Source organism: Oryctolagus cuniculus, chromosome 19 (assembly GCF_964237555.1).
Source record: "Oryctolagus cuniculus chromosome 19, mOryCun1.1, whole genome shotgun sequence".
Taxonomy (NCBI): Eukaryota; Metazoa; Chordata; class Mammalia; order Lagomorpha; family Leporidae; genus Oryctolagus; species Oryctolagus cuniculus.
In genome coordinates this window covers 15,180,510-15,197,252 of record NC_091450.1, presented here as the reverse complement: position 1 = coordinate 15,197,252, position 16,743 = coordinate 15,180,510, and the positions used below count along the sequence as shown (strand labels likewise).

The window sequence follows — 16,743 nt, the reverse complement described above, 5'->3', positions numbered from 1 at the left end:
GACTGCAAGGTAGTCCAGTTGGCTCTGGACATGTGTCCCTTCCACACATTCCTTTTTTTTTTTTTTTTGACAGGCAGAGTGGACAGTGAGAGAGAGAGACAGAGAGAAAGGTCTTCCTTTTGCCGTTGGTTCACCCTCCAATGGCCGCTGCAGCCAGCGCACCGTGCTGATCCAAAAGCAGGATCCAGGTGCTTCTCCTGGTCTCCCATGGGGTGCAGGGCCCAAGCACTTGGGCCATCCTCCACTGCCTTCCCGGGTCATAGCAGAGAGCTGGCCTGGAAGAGGGGTAACTGGGACAGAATCCGGCGCCCCGACCGGGACTAGAACCCGGTGTGCTGGCACCGCAGCTCAACAGGATTAACCTGTTGAGCTGCGGCACTGGCCCCTTCCACACATTCTTTAACTGGACCCCCTACCCTGCAGAGGGACTTGGCTTCCTCTTGCTGCTCCTCCTACATCTCACCAGGCTTGGTGGGAAGGCTTTTGCTTTGTGTTGTCTGTGGCAGGTGCAAGGGCAACGTCCTATGGCTCAGCCTCCAGGACCCCATGGCAGCCAAAGCACAGCTGCGCCTGTTGGACTCACCCATTGGGAGGGGACTGGGTTAGTGAGCTCCCAGCGACCGTGGAGAGCAGTGGATGTGTGTTTTGTTGAGTCATCCTCACTGCAGCCTGCAGGGTAGGTCCCTGTGACAAGAACAGGAAACAAGGGCTTAGGGAATTTAGCTGATCTGTTTAAAGGTTGCATTGCACGTGGCTGAGAATTGCTGGAGCCAGGACTGGTACCCGGAGCAGTTTGCCTTGTAAGTGCATGCCACCCAGCTGGATATATTTTGTGGGACGATGAGATGTTGTAGAAAGATTGTGCACTTGGAATTGAACAGACCACACTCTGGATCTTGGCTTTTCCCACTTTACTCCACAAGACCCAGGACAGATGGTTAACTTTTCAAATTATCCCTTAGGTGAAGATCATCCTTTTCCTGCCTGTCTCACAGACTTGTGACAATCAAAGCTGTGTCAACATCAGTGACTAGAAGGGCTAAGTACTGTCTGATGGGTGAGTTTATTTGAAGCCAGCAATATGGGTTTAGGAAGAACGGTGAAGAATAGATAAGAAAAAGGATGCTACTCTGTTGAAAGGGGGAAATATGGAGAGTGTATTTCAGCTGCTTCCTTTTTAAAGCCAGGTTAAAGAATAATGATTCTGCATTTGTTAAGTAAAAAGCACCCATCCATCTCTTCACCCGGCCCTTCAGAATGTGGACCAGAATGCCGTGGAACTACAAAGGGTTCTGTTGCTTTTTCTTGGTGCTTTTGAATAGCTTGTTTGCAACTGCAGTAAATCCAGATGACTTTTGAAGTATCTGGATCTCTTATCTGATTTGGGATCAAATCGTGGTCAGGTACTTAACCTCCCTAAACCTGTTTCCTCATGGAACAGCAAGAATCTCTCAGAGCTGCAGAGGGGATTAAACGCTAGCTAATGCTTGGAAAGCACTTGGCACCGCATCTGCCTCGTAGTAAACCCTTCATATACTCCATTATTCACCCATCACATGCTACTGAGTGCCTGCACTGGGGCTTGCAAATGCAGTCATGAGCAAAACAGATGCGACTTTGTTTTCATGTAGCTTACAGTCTAGGGGGGAACACAGATAAGAAACAGATAGGCTAAAAGAGCATGTAATCATAGATTTTGTTATGAGGGTCCTTCACAAAGCTCCAGGAAAAGGAGCATTGTGAAATAACTGCATGATTTCCGGTCATTTTTTGCACTGTCTTTTCATGTCATATCCCTATCAGCTTTATTTGATGGAGACCAGAACAGCTTCTCTAGGAGGTGGCATTGAAATGGAGATCTGCAGGAAAACAAAATGTTACACTATTGTTTTTAAATGAAATTAAGAAAAACAAAAGCGAGGCCTGCACTTGGCTCACTTGGCTAATCCTCTGCCTTTGGCACCGGCACCCCGGGGGTTCTAGTCCCAGTTGGGGTGCTGGATTCTGGAATTCTGTCCCGGTTGCTCCTCTTCCAGTCCAGCTCTCTGCTGTGGCCAGGGAGTGCAGTGGAGGATGCTTGGGCCCTGCACATGCATGGGAGACCAGGAGGAAGCACCTGGCTCTTGGCTTCAGATCAGCGCAGTGCGCCGGCTGTAATGGCCACTTGGGGGGTGAACCAATGGAAAAGGAAGACCTTTCTCTCTCTCTCTCTCTCTCTCTCAATGTCTAACTCTGCCTGTCAAAAAAAAAAAAAAAAAGAAAAAAGAAAAAAGAAAAACAAAAGCGAAACAGATTTTCCACTGAGCTTAAAAGACCCTCCTTTACTGACTTCGTCCTGATAGATAGAAGAGATCAAATATCTCTGGATACAAGGACTCCTCACCATCAGCAGGAAAGGGAGACTTGAATCTCTCTTTTTTTCTGCCACAGGCAAATATCCATTTGAAAATGATCCAATGTGGGTGCTGCTCCACGCTGAGCTGGCTGATCCTCCCTGGGTGGGTCCCTCCTGGGGTCCCTCCTGCGGGGACTGGGAGGCATAGACAGGACCCTGAGGTTCACTTGAATGTGAACACACAAGGAAAAGGACTCCTTTGTCTTTGCGCGGAGGCTCTGTGGCTTGTGTGTCACCTCCTTGCGACCTTCTAGGCGTGTCCCCCTGAGGATGCCCTGGTGTCTGATGGAAGCCGAGCAGGCAGCTCCCCTAGGCCAGCACCATCCTCCTCTCAAAGTCAGGGCAGCGGCGAACGCCACGGGAAGGGCCTTTATCCTCCTCCCCAGCAGCTCGCCCTGACTCCGCTCTCTCCTTCCTTCTGTTTCTTCCCCCGCTTTTTCCTTCTCTCCTCTAAGGAAGCAATGTCTACCTTCAGGCTCTGCCTGACTTCCATGTCACTTCCTCCAGGAAGTCTCCCTGGCTCTTCCGGGGTTCCTGTCTCTTCTGGGTGCAATGGTAGCACCTGCTACGTGGTACCACGCAGTGGCCAGTGTGCGTGTCTGTCTTGCAGAGACTGTAAGCTCCCTGAGGCAAGGGCACAGACCCTCTTAGCAAGTCTCTAAGCAAGCGGCTCAAATATTAGCCTTCCTCATCCTCATCATCCTCCCTCATCAGTACAAGACCTGCATCTTCCACTCGGGAGACCTTGTCTTCATATTTTCGACTAAAATATTGCACATCCAGCAGGCTGAACTTAACCATTCGACTAAATATTCCCATTCTCTTCATTTTTATTTTTTCCTCTTGTATGGCAATAGCTCTCCCTTAAAATAGCTTTCTTCTGTAGCTCCTTTTCCCATTACAAAATAATAATACTAATACCTGATTGTTATTTACATTTTCAAACTTACAACCAAGCACAAGGGCAGAAGGGGAAAGAAGAAAATTAAAACAATCCATAGCTCTGTTATTCCCTCCAGGTGTATGGACTATGCCTCAGGATAGCACATATACGTTTGTGTATATCATTTCTAGGATGGGAACATATTGTACACACTATTAGTAATTAGACCCAACTGTGTCATTTAATATTCTTCCACATCTTCTTTTAATTTTTCAAAGTGTTTTGCATGGTCATACATCAAATAGATGTATCATTATTTATTTAACTGTTTTCCCTATTGGTTGACGGTTGAGTCCAAATTTTTATTTTCTCTAATGGTTCTTTGATGAACATTCTGTATCTTGATGCGGTGTGCTCAGGACTACAGAGCGAGGATCAGGAAAAGCCTTCTGGGGGAAGTGACGTCTTTCTGGAACCAGAAAGGATGCATGGGAGACAGCTGGGGCGGGGGCGGGGGGCTAGTGGTCCCGGCAGAGGACTCAGCCTGTGCAAAGGACTGGGGGTGACACGGGACGAGTGTCCCAGGAACCAGAAACATTTCAGGACAGCCGGAGGGCGTGTTGGGGTGAGGCCATTGACCACTGGACCAGGACCAGGTTCTGCAGGGTTCTCTAAGCCGTGCTGAGGTGTGCGGGCTTTGAGCCACGGGGAGCCACTGCAGGTAAGAACAGGAAAATGACCCAGAGTTGTGCCTCTTAGCCACAGTTCCCTGGGGTTAAACGCGGTCTGGAAACAGTCCATGGAAAATTCCAGAAACAAACAGCTCATAAGTTTTAAATAGGCTTTTATGACAGTATATTATTACGCTACTTCTGTTTGCTTTATTATTAGTTGATCTCGCACTGTGCCTAATTTATAAATTAAACGGCATCAGGTGGATGAAGGTATAGGAAGAAACATAGCTCGGATAGGGCCTGGTACTCTGGTTTGGCAACCCCTGGCCATCTTGGGCCAGCTTCACAGTGGACAGCTAGACTCGGAGCTGTCTTTAACGCAGGAATTAGAACAGCAAGGGGCTGGCGCTGTGGGGTAGCAGGTGGAGCCACTATCTGCAGTGCTGGCTTGAATCCCCACTTCCAATCCAGCTCCCTGATAATGCAACCTGGGAAAGCAGCAGAGCCCCTGCACCCACATGGGAGACCTGGAAGAAGCTCCTGGCTCCTGGCTTTGGCTTGGCCCAGCCCTGGCTGTTGCAGCGATTTAAGGAGTGAACCAACAGATGGAAGATTCTCTCTCTCTAACTCTGCCTTTCAAATAAATAAAATAAATCTTTAAAAAAAAATTAGAACGCACAGAATGTGGAAGAGGAAAGAGCTCCCGTGCGACAGCTCAGGAATCAGCTTTTCAAACAGTGTAGGCTTTGCAATTCAGAACCACAATCCAGGGAGTCGAAATGCTTACACCCCTCTCCCACCCTGGAGGAATTAAACAGCCCAGTGGATCTCGGGCCTGCACCCCTGTTTTAGGCACCCCAAGACTAGCGGGAAGGAGGGGGCAGTGGCGCGGGGGTTGGGCTTGGCTTCTGCAGCTCAGCGAGGCTGCGCAAGCCCGCCAGAGAGGCAGGTGTGGTCCGGGCGGCGTCTGTAATTAGATCCCCGCCGCCGCCGCCAAGCCGCCCATTCCCCAAGGACACAGCCGGTGCAGAGCTGATCCGGGCTGCGCCTCCCCAGGGCTGACGTCTCCATTTAGGGAGCGCTCCTGAAGCTAATGGGCAGTGACAGCACCATTTGAAAAACACAGAAACACTTAACGGGGAGGCTGTGATCTGCCAGCCCCGTAAGCTGCTGGTTAGCAGGGAAATCACGCTCAGGCTGCACCCGAGCCCCCCTCGGCTCGCCCCCTATTCGGGGCTATCGCACTTGGAGCTTTCATGGTTCTCTGGGAGCAGTGGGGGGCGCCGAGGGGGCCGCGAGCGGTTTGTCTGCCTCGCAGCCTCTGGGGAGGCCCAGGCAACACAGCAGCCTTCCCGTGTGGATGGGAAATGGATGGATTGGAAGGAAAAACGGCCCCTGTAGAGTCCTAGTGTCTCAGCTCAGTGGCTTCCTCCCCTGCCTCTTTGTGTCCCACCCACCCAACACCCAGGCCAAAGGAGCGCATGCGCAGGTCTGCCTGGGCGCCTGGCCTCGCCTCCCGCCGCAGCCCCCGTGACATTCGCGCTGAAACCTCAGACTTACCCCAAGTGAGACCGAGTGTTCCAGGTCCCCCCATAAATATGCTCACCAAGCAGCTCAGGCCTGAAGGGGCCTGGGGCCGCCAGCAGCTTCCTCTCACACCCCACTCGTCTGCAGATCTTGCTTCCCCTGGCGCGGTCACCTTCCTGACAGTCATTCACTACCTGAAGGGTGGCAGTGGCCACCTAGCTGGCCTCTCTGTCTCTGTGATTACCCGCTGCCCCTTCTGTCTCTTGCACACCGCACTGTGAACCAGGTTAGACACACCCCGATGACATTGTTCAGGGCTCAGAATTCTTGCAGGGAGAGGAAAAGTTGCCCTTTCCTGGCCAACCAGGACCATGATCTGGCTCCCTCGGTGGCCTCTCCTACTGGGCCTCACCTTGGTCATGCTACTGTGACCACACTGGCCTCATTGCTGTTTGGTGACTGTGCCAACTAAGCTCCTGCCGCAGGGCCTTTGCACGTCCGGTTTCCTGTGCTAAGGATGTTTTTCCTCCCCATATCCAAATGGCACCGTCCCAAATGGTCATTTCCTCATTATTGGTATTTGCTTCCTTAATTATGAGTGAGAATTGAGTATGTCTTCACTTATTTTGTTCTTTCATATATAGGTTTCTCCCTAATTTTTTTTTCTTTAAGATTGATTTATTTACTTATTTGGAAGAGTTACAGAGAGGGAAGAAAGAGAGAGAGAGAGAGAGAGAGGTCCTCCATCCATTGGTTCATTCCCCAAATGGCCGCAATGGCCAAGGCTGGACCAGGCCAAAGCTAGGAGCCAGGAGCTTCATCCGGTCTCTCATGTGGGTTGCAGGGCCCCAAGCACTTGGCCCATCTCTGCTGCTTTTCCAGGCGCATTAGCAGGGAGCTGGATTGAAGTGGAGCAGCCAGGACTTGAACCAGCGCCCATATGGGATGCCAGCATTGCAGAGGGCAGCTGAACCAGCTGTACCACGGCGCCAGCCCGTCTCCCTAATTTTTTCAGCTTTCCTTTGGGGTTATTATATAATCTGTTTCTTATGTCACAAATATATTTTTCCAGTTTGTTGTTGGCCTTTCGACTTATTCCAGAATTTTTTGTTCTTGTGAACTTTCTTGGGCAGGAGGTCATACATAAGCTTTTAATTTTTATGGAGTTGGACTCACCAGATTTTTTCTTTGTTGATTCTGCTTGTCTTTTTGAAATATTTTTACATTTTCAGAAAATAAATAATTTATTTAGACTTTTTCACATCTTTGCTTCATCTGGAATTTGCTTTTCAACATTTTTTATTTTATATAGTTCATGTTTTTAAAATTTCCATTGCAAAATCACCATGAAATGTATCTTGTAAAGTTTTTATTCTTCTGTTAAAATGGCAATGGAAAGGAAAAAAAAATTATCTTGGAATAACAAGAGTGTTTAACTCCAACATGAGTCTTTTAAAACTTGAATTTGTTTCCTAAGTATTTTTTTTAAGGTTTATTGATTTTTATTTGAAAGGCAGAGATATATAGAGAGAGGGAGGGACAGAGAGAGGTCTTCTACCTGCTGGTTCTCTCTCCAAATGTCTGCAACGGCCAGGGCTGGACCAGGCCAGAGCCAGGAGCCAGGAGCTTCTTTCTGATCTCCCACGTGGGTGCAGGGGCCCAAGCACTTGGGCCATCTTCCACTGCTTTCCCAGGCCATAGCAGGGAGCTGGATCGGAAGTGGAGCAGCCGGGATTTGAACCGGCGCATATATAGGATGCCAGTGTCGCAAGTGGTGGCTCTACCTGCCATGCCACAGTGCTGGTCCCCTCAGTATTTCAAACTGAAATGTGAGCAGGCAGTGAGACTAGTGGTTAAGACACTTACGTCCCACATCCGAGGGCTTGACTGGCTTCTCAACTTCCGGCCAATGCAGACCCCAGAAAGCAGCAGTGACAACTCCAATATTTGAGTTCTTGCCACCCACATGGGAGACCTGGATTGCATTTAGGAAGTGAACCAGCTGATGGGAGCTCTGTCTGTTTCTCCCTCTGAAATAAGTAATAAAAATTAAGAAGGTAAGCATCTTGAAAATATTATAGGAGCATATGCTGTTTGTAGGGCACGTGTGCATTTCGTGAGCTATGTTGAGCACCTGCTAGGTGCCAGCAGCTGCGCTGGTCACTTTCCCCTCATCACAGCCCCGTCTGGTAGGAACTGAATGTGCCCTTGTCTTCCGGGAGGACTTCCGGCGGCTTGCCTAGATACTGGGTCAGCTTGCAGCCAGGACGCGACTCCACGTCTACAGTCCAAGATGGGAGCAGAAGGCTTAGCTCGTTGACAGCGAAGTCCCCTTGCACATACATCAAACTGAGGCTACTCAAATTCACAGAAAAATAACAATAAATAGATTTAAAAGGTATGCTTGTTGGTGCAAAAATTGTTTGAAATCCATGCACAGGTTTTTTATAGTGTGCATTTCCAATGACCTTTTTGAAGACGCCTCATGCCTCTGCTTCTCCTGCCTCTGCAGTTTAGAAGAGGAGTTTGCACCCCTCGCCTTTCCCCATCAGCCACCACTGTCTCCGCGCCCGCAGTCCTAGGCAGCTCTCTGATTCTCATCAGCTGCCTCCCAGTTGCCATACGCAACGACCAGTTCTCAGCACCTTCCCTCCTTGGCCTCTTGCAGGTCTTCCATTGTAATAATACCCTTCCCCCGGGATCCTCTCCGCCCTTAGCTTGCCTGGTGTTGCTCTCTCCCGGTTCTTCTAAATCCCCTTTGGAAACAGCATCAGGAGCAAGCGTATTGTTGGCAGGTGGGAGTAGGCTACCTACCCACAGGTGGTTCCGTGAATTAACAAGGTAACACCTAGCAAACATCCGTGGTGTAGAAAGTACTCAATGGTTTTTATTACTGTTATATTTTTCCACTCTCCATAGTCTATCCTTTGATTTTTTTTTTTCAAGCTCCCTTCCCTAAGCTTCAGGTCCTGTACTTTTGACTGCCGCTGGCCCTGACCTTGAATCCTCGGGGGCTTCTCAAGGTCATCATTTCCAGATGGAAATGGTCATCTTTCCGAATCCTCTTACTTTCCCTGTCAACCACGTTCCCAGCCATCCCCATCCATGCCTTCTCCCACCCGTCCCCCACTTACTATCCGTCGCTAACCTGACAACTGGACTCATAGAGCTGGAGCTGGGATCTCGGGTTCTGATGTCGGGTGGACATGTCCCACCCCGTAATTCAGCTGTTTACTGGGTGTGTGACCTGGAGCCAATGACGTAATCTTGCCCTCAGTTCTACCTTCTGTAAGTGGAGATAGTAAGAATACCCACTTCCCATAATCCTTGGGAAGATTAAATATTATAACGCAAGTAAAGAGATTTCTAGGGTGCCTGGCACATAGCAAATCCATAGTAAAAGTTAGTTGTGATACTTATTACTGTATCTGTTGCTGCTATTATATTATTAGTTTGTTGTTACCTCTTGTAGTCACCACGTTTGAAACACATAGAGATTTTGTGCATTTGGTTTTGGCTGTGAAGAACACAGAATAAGGAACCCGAGTTTTAGTTACTTGTCTCTTCTCATTAGGTGGAATTAGCAGGTGTGTGGGCTGTCATATGTGTGGGCACACACACACACACATACATGTACACACAACGGCTGTAACTCTGTCTCAGACCAGGTCCTTTCTGTCTAGAAGGACCAACGGGATGGGTAAGAAATGGTGATGGCGTCCTCCCTAGACACTGACTGCCCACACCTGCCAAGCACTGGTTTCTTTTTGCTCCAATACCCTTCCTGCCTACTTGGAGAGAGGACAGCTGATGTTACCTCCTGGTACTTTGAAATTGAGGGCCATGACCAATGCAACCAAACAGGGCCTTGTGGTTGCCCAGGCATGGCAAGAACCAAATCCAGGTCTCGTGGTTGGGATCTTCCTCCAACAACTGGAGTTTACAAACTGTACCTGTTGCCCTGCAAAACATCTGGCATTCCTGATTGATTGAGAACCAGAGGATGGCACTTTGAGGGCTCTGCTCCTGTAGATATTGCTGTCTCCCAGGTGATGTCTAAATGGGTCATCCCTCCACCTCTTGCACCACATGGAACCACTCAGGTATCTTAAGCCCATCTCTCCCTACAGGTGAGCTTGGCTAACTCCTTGGGGTGGGGTGGGGGCCACGCCACATACCACTAGCCCCACCATCTCATGCCTTTGCCATGCATCTGCTGACGGTTCCCAGGGACACCAGGGTCAACTCATGGGCTGCAGAGGTGAAAGGTCAGGAGCCCAAGGTCACGAACCCAAGGTCATGAGAATTTTGCATTTTCTGTTGCTCTCATCTCTGATCATTGAAACGACCTCGCTGAGTTTCCCCAAAGGGAAGGGATTGGAGGAAACCACGCCCAGTTTTGTTTGATTCGGTTTTGCTTTGGCTTTGGTTTCTGTTTTTTTTTTTCCCACCCACCACAAGTTCTTTTCTTCCCCTCTCATAGTGTGGGCGAAATGCTGAAAACTTCGACCGGTTTTTCACCCGCCATCCACCAGTCCTAACACCTCCCGACCAGGAAGTCATCAGGAATATTGACCAATCAGAATTCGAAGGATTTTCCTTTGTTAACTCTGAATTTTTAAAACCTGAAGTCAAGAGCTAAGTAGATGTGTAGACCTCCGTCTTTCATTTCTGTCATTCGAGCTCAACGGCTATTGTGGTGACATTTTTTTTTCATTGCCGAGTCGCATCCATGTTTTGTTTTCCGGAAAGGCTAGAGCGACCATGTTTCAGAACCCAAATGTCCTCCAGTAGTTTGGAGCATCTCTATGAGATGGGATTATGCAGGTGGCGCCTGAACCTGCTGCTGCATAATTGAGACGTATCGGAGTCCTCTCTCGGTTTATTCTCCCCAGCATGCCCGCTAAGGAAATCCAGCGGGGAGAGAAAATGCCTGCTTTCTCTCCTCCTCTTCTGCACCGCTGTTTCACCCTCACCCTGACCATTCGATCTAGACTCTTCCCACAAAATGGGTGGCTAATCGGATGCTAGCAATACCCTTCCACTTCCAGGCCTGGAGCTTGGCTTATGTCCAAATATACGGTTGCTTTGGTCTGCAGGGAATCCCTCCATTCTGCCCGCTCTGGAAGCAGTGGAGCTTTGCAAAGAACACGCTAAAAATACAATTTTGCTATTTTTTTTTTTAAACTCAAAGTTGAGAAGACTATTTAAGTCCTTCGAAAAATCTTAAGAGCATGTTTTTAGATAGTTTCCATCTAAAAACACTTCGAGGAGTCAAAATGCAACCACGCCGTCATTTCTGAAGTTGTATGTCGCTCGTCACCCTTTGTCCCCAAACAACTTGGAAAGGGCATTTGGCACCACTCCCTGAACCAACATGGTCGCTCTAGCAAGACCCCCAAAGGCTGTGATTTTTACGTTACATTTCAAACATGATTTGCTTTGGGGTTTTATTTCTGTTGTCGTTCCAATGCAAAAAAAGAAAAACAAAAACTAAAACAAAAAGGTTACTCACTTTGTTACATATGCTTTAAAATACATGTCCAGTTGTTGCCAACCACATTGATCTGCTTTGATTTAAGTGGGAAGACAGCTGTGGATCCCAGCAGACCCACGCCTGTGGGGATGGGATTTGTCTAGGTTTATCGCAGGCTTTGGAAAGCTAATTAAGGACTCTGAGAACGACACCATTTCTTGAAACAAAGACAGTTTGTGTTCCTCACTTTGATGTTGTTTTGCAAGATGTTTGAGGTAATGTTCATTTGTATCTGGATATCTGTTATGTGCCATTTTTCTTCTAGCATCGGGATCAAATTTAAAAAAAAAAAAAAGAAAAGAAGAAGAAATGCTATTTCAAGGAAAACCTCTCTCTTTGAAAAACGTGAGCCCAAGCTACAGAGTGGGGCCAAAACTCAGGAGAAAGGAACTAAACCCGAGTATAAGCTTAGAGGCAGGGGCTGTGGGACTCCCAGGGTCTCCTGGTGGCCTGTATGGGGCCGAATGACTTGGCTGAGCCTCTCCTGATGTTGGAATCCAGTGCCACAATCCCACTAGAGTCAAGGTTAGAGGCCAGCTGGGATCATAACCAGGGTTCTCGGTTTTCTCATCAACATCACCACTCTTCCCAGCTCCGACACAAGCAGTGGTGTGAACTCCTGGAAGTCCAAGGAACCCCCTGGGTGGGAGAATTTTTTTTTTCTGTCTGAGCAGATGGGGACTGCATGTGACTCCTCCACCTTGCCTGCTACTTCCTGCTCATCTCAGGCAGCATTGAGTTCAAGAAATTTCCAGAAGCTTTGGGGCCTCAGAGATACCATTAGGGGAACTTTAAACACTTGACAAATGTCCTTGAAGTAAGACTTCTCACGTTCAAGAAAACCCTGATTTGGTTTCTGCTTAAGCAAAGCCCACTACCATTCATTGATTGCTTTCCACCCTCTCGTTCCACCTTGCATCACCTTGGGAGCTGTCCCTGCTGTCGCCACCATGATGACAAACTGAATCTAAGGGGAAGCAACCATGACTTCCTAGCTGACAAGCTTAGGGGGATTAAGAGAAGGAGGGAAATCAGAGCAAAACCCGCTCACTTTATTGTTGGGGGAAGTGACATCCTGGAGAAAGGAGCAGTGTGGGGTCAGTGGGCTGGGCTAGCTCCTAACCCTTGGTGCAGGGGGCCTCTGCTCCCTAACAGTAGAGCAGGTGTCTCTGTGCCATCACCCACCAACAGGCGAGTTGTCTGCGGTCCTTCATCTGGCTGTTGGGTCACCAGGCATTTCACTGGACATACTCTCAAAGAAAATAAAAGGCAAGACAAAGCATTGGGCCGCTGACAAATGATCTGAGATACCATTATAGAACACTGTCAGACCAGTGGGTGGATGATAGATAGATAGATAGATAGACCAATAGGCCAATAGATAGATAGACTAATAGATAGACAGAAAGAATATAGTGTATATATATATAAATATAATATTTACTGCACTCTACATTTTCCTAATTCTTGCCATTATTTTTCAAAAGTTGAATAGCTTGCAGAAGTAGGTACTCAAGCCAAAGTCTCTTTACCCAGCATACCTTGCTAAGGGTCACTCAGAGCAGCCTTCTGTGTAAGTTGGGAATCCTTAGAATTGCAGCGATTTCCTTTTCTAGCAACATTTCCAATGCAGAAGAGACTGAGAATCAGAGCTTCCACCAGATATCACCTGTGGCGAACAACTTGAAAATGTATCCAGGAAGAATTTATTTTATTTTGTTTTATTTTTGCAGTCATCCATTTATTCCACCCTCCAATGAGTCAACAGCATTTATTGAGCACCGGACTGTGTGCCAGGCTGTGTGCTGCATGCTGGAAGCACAGTGGGGAGCCATGTAGATATAACCCATCCCTCCACCCCTGGACAACACTTGGTGGGAGGGCAATCAGGAGACAAGTAATTAAAAACAAGATGTGAGATAGAAATAACTAGTCTCCAGGTTAGCCAGGTTCATCATGAACAGTCTTTAGGGCTCTTCTTTCTCCCTGTAGTCCACTGTTGGAGGCTGAAGAAGAAGGAGAAGCAGCATCTCTTGACCCAGACATCTGTAACAGACACTAAGGGCAGTGGGTAGGGAAGGAGGGAGACAGGGTGGTGCCTTCTCTAAGGTCAAGGGCACAGTCTCCATGCTTGCAAAGATACAACATCAGGATCTGAGCAGAGACAAATAGCCATGTTGTCTCTTTACGTGGAGAGAGGGAGCTGGATTCAGCCTTGGTTCTGAGTTTAGCATCACCTGCTCTGGCCCTCAAGGGAACACAGCCCCCTGCCCAGTGCAGTGCCCTCAGCTGGACACAGCCTCCTTATTCTAGCCCAGCTGAGACTGATGATATTTCTCAAAATATATAAATGAAGTCAGAATAAAAGAGACTGAGAAGTAGAACCAAAGAAAGCCAAACACAGCCCAGGTTCACCATGGCTAATTGTCTACTGGGATCCAAGAATCCTCTTTTAATTTCATAGATTTCTCACCACCCTGTCCCTTTTCCAAGAGGGGGCCATGGTCACAGTGACTTTCCTGGTGGATGACTGGGAGGCCAGTGGAACTAATAACCCTCCTTGTCTGAGTGCAGCTATCCTCGTGTGGCTTCAGATTGTCCTGACCGAGGGGCCCATTCTCTCCCAGCTTCTAGGGTAGAAGGTGGCAGTGTTTGCTCTGGGCGTCTGCTCACAGGACAAAGTCTGTCAAAGGCAAGTCCTACTCAGACCGTGTGGCTCTCTGCAGCATGAGTCGTCACAGTCACAGCAAGGAAAGGTTTCCAAAGTGGAGGCTTCTGGGAAGGGTGCTTGTGCTGGGTGCTCTCAGACAGGGAAGTTCTGCGAAGGGTGATGATAGCCAAGGAGACCTGAAAAGCGACAGCTGCTCAGCGTCTAAGCCCCGGATGTTCATGCCTGCCTACTAGCCCACACACAGCCACAGTCTTCCCTTCAGACCTCAAAGGACCCTAAGATTGTTCCCGTCACACTGGGGCTCAAGATGTGTGGCAAACCCTCAGGACCACCGGAAGTCAATCTTGTTGCTTGCTTCAGAGTGAGGTGGCTGGCTCAGGGATTGCCCATCAGCTGGAGAAAGTGACGAGGCACATCCTTCATGTCCATTTGTTGGCTCGTTCCTGCAACAAACAATGGTGACCAGCCCACTGTGTGCCAGGCACTATCCTTGGTGCTAGAAACGCAATAGTGAAGACACAGATGAGGACCCTGCCTTCCTGGAGAGAAATCACAAATAAACAAGGCAATTGCTGGAAGCAGTAAATGAAGCGTGCCTGGGGAGATGATGGACGCACAGACAGCATTGAAGGAAGAGGAGGCGTCTGAGCACCCAGGAAGTAACACATTGAGTGCCTGGGGGTGGAGCCTCCCGCAGCATAGCACAAGCTATGGGGCGTGGCAGGGGATGGCCCGCCCTTGGGAAAACAGCTCTGTCAGCGTCTTTAGCCTGCTCCTCCTTGGTCACCCTTACCCAGAGGTTTTCCTAATGCCAGTATTGTCTCTGTAGCTCTCCCCATCCACAAACACTGCGAGAGTGAGTAGGGAGCTCCATAGAGACTTTTTCTTTTTCCCCGCTCTCAAGGGAGCAGCCAAAGAGAAACAATTTTCGTGAAAGGTGTTTGCAAAGGGGAACGAGCCCAGCCATGAGAAATCCTCATGAGCCAAGGCCCATTAGGGACAAAGCTCGAAGCACAGGTGAGGACCAGGCAGACTCCACTGACTGCGTCAGGCTTCACCCATCCTCGTCCCCTTGTGGCTGACACAGGTCTGGCTTCACCCAGGCGATCTGCTCCAGGCTAGCAAACACCAGGCGTTATTCTTGGCTGTTTGTCCTCTAATAAAATAGCCACCAGACCGTCCCTAGATGACGCAGGCTTATCTGTCATGTGCTCAGGTAAAAACCATGAATCCACTTCAGGGTGGGGACTCCAGGCCCAGCCTCCTTAGTAGCCCACCCTCTGATGTGCCCTGTGCAACTTGCACCAAACTCTAGTTAGTAACAAAAAACCACAGCCCAGAAATGCCAGGCTCCATCAGAGAATCACATTATTTTGTTTTGTTTCAAAGACTGCCTGTATAGACCTTACTTTAATTTTTTTTTCTGGTAGTTACAGGCCATAAACATCTTTTGCGAGAACCTTTGGCTAATAAGCACCTGATTTTAGCCTGCGGGTGGGTGGGTTTTTGAGCATCCCTTCAAAGCCCAGATTGCACCAGTGAGTGTGGGGTGAACAAGCAGTCAGCAGCTTTCTCTGAGCAATGATCTGATCTCCCCCATGGTCATGCTTCCTTCTTGGCAGCCAAGGGGGGCCGTGCAATGGGTTGTCTTTTTCAAAGACGAGGTCTCCCAGCCAGTTTTCTGCAGGACCATCCACCTATTGGTTAGTTTGGTGATATTATGTAGGATGAAGAAGTAGTTTTCAACTCAGTTCTTTTCAAAGCCAAAGAAAGCAAAACACCATACACACACACACACACACACGCACTCATTTCCTTAGAGAAATTCTATGACTTCCTTCCTTTCTTGGGAAAGCTCCAGCAAAGCCACCACACATTGAGACTATGAGAGGCAGGCTAGTAGGCACCGTGCAGCTGCTAACAGCTGTCAGCACAGGGCTCTTTCTGACTCTGCTCGTGAGCTGTCACAGGCCTCCCGCTACCTGGCGTGTCTTGGTCCTATTTCCTTCTTCTCTCTTACTCTGTGTCCATGTGTTTGCTTTCCATTTGACAGAGGGACAAGCGAGACACCTCCAACTTCGACAAAGAGTTCACCAGACAGCCTGTGGAACTGACTCCCACTGATAAGCTCTTCATCATGAACTTGGACCAAAATGAATTTGCTGGCTTCTCTTATACTAACCCAGAGTTTGTCATTAATGTGTAGGTGAATGCACACTCCATTGTTGAGCCTGGGGTGTAAGACTTCAGGCCAAGTGTATGTATCAATTCTAGTCTTCCAGGATCCACGGTGCATATGCTGGCATTCAACATATGGAGAGCTTGTCTTCCAGGGCTTCTCTTTGTATGTGTAGCTTGCTAGTTTGTTTTCTACATTTGAAAATGTTTAGTTTAGAGTAAGCGCATTATCCAATGTTAGAGGTACAATTTTCCAAACTTCCAGAAACTCATCAAATGAACAGACCATGTCAAAACTACTGTGTCTGATACCAAAATGCTTCAGTATTTGTAATTTTTAAAGTCAGAAGCTGATGTTCCTGGTAAAAGTTTTTACAGTTATTCTACAATATCTCCTTTGAATGCTAAGCATGACTGGTATTTTTAAAAGTTGTGAGTAAGCTTTGCAGTTACTGTGAACTATTGTCTCTTGGAGGACATTTTTTGTTTAAGAATTGATATGATTAAACTGAATTAATATATGCAAGCTCTCTTGCCTGTGTGTGTCTGTTTGTAAAAGGGACTCTCATCCAGAGATTATAAACCGCAGATCCACTGGCTGATGTGGCCAGGGGATGAGCTGTGTTTCATTTGCACACAGTCCTCATTAATTGAAGTCATTATCAACATTCTGGAAATAGGTATATAAATTGCTAGACTTTCAGATTCTCTTGGGGGGAAAACACCTGCAAACAGATAGCACTAGTCCTGTGTTACATGTGTAAATAATTTGACGGAACTAGAAACTGGCTGTCTCCTTGAAAAGCAGCATGTTCTCATTTGCCCACAACCTCCACCACCCCCTATGCTATCACACCCTTTATCCACTTCCTGGACTGC

General features: G+C 48.1%; 1 protein-coding gene across 3 annotated transcripts in view; it reads left to right on the top strand.

Annotated features, from left to right (window-relative positions):
* The window catches only part of PRKCB (protein kinase C beta), a 362,350-nt gene extending 345,960 nt beyond the window's left edge, over positions 1–16,390 (top strand). Inside the window, exon 15 of one of the 3 annotated variants that reach the window (XM_051847384.2) lies at positions 9,963–16,390. In XM_051847384.2, the coding sequence (XP_051703344.1) occupies positions 9,963–10,121 (159 nt within the window). In that variant the 3' untranslated portion in view covers positions 10,122–16,390. 3 annotated transcript variants of the gene reach the window in all.
* Positions 16,391–16,743: the final 353 nt, after the last annotated feature.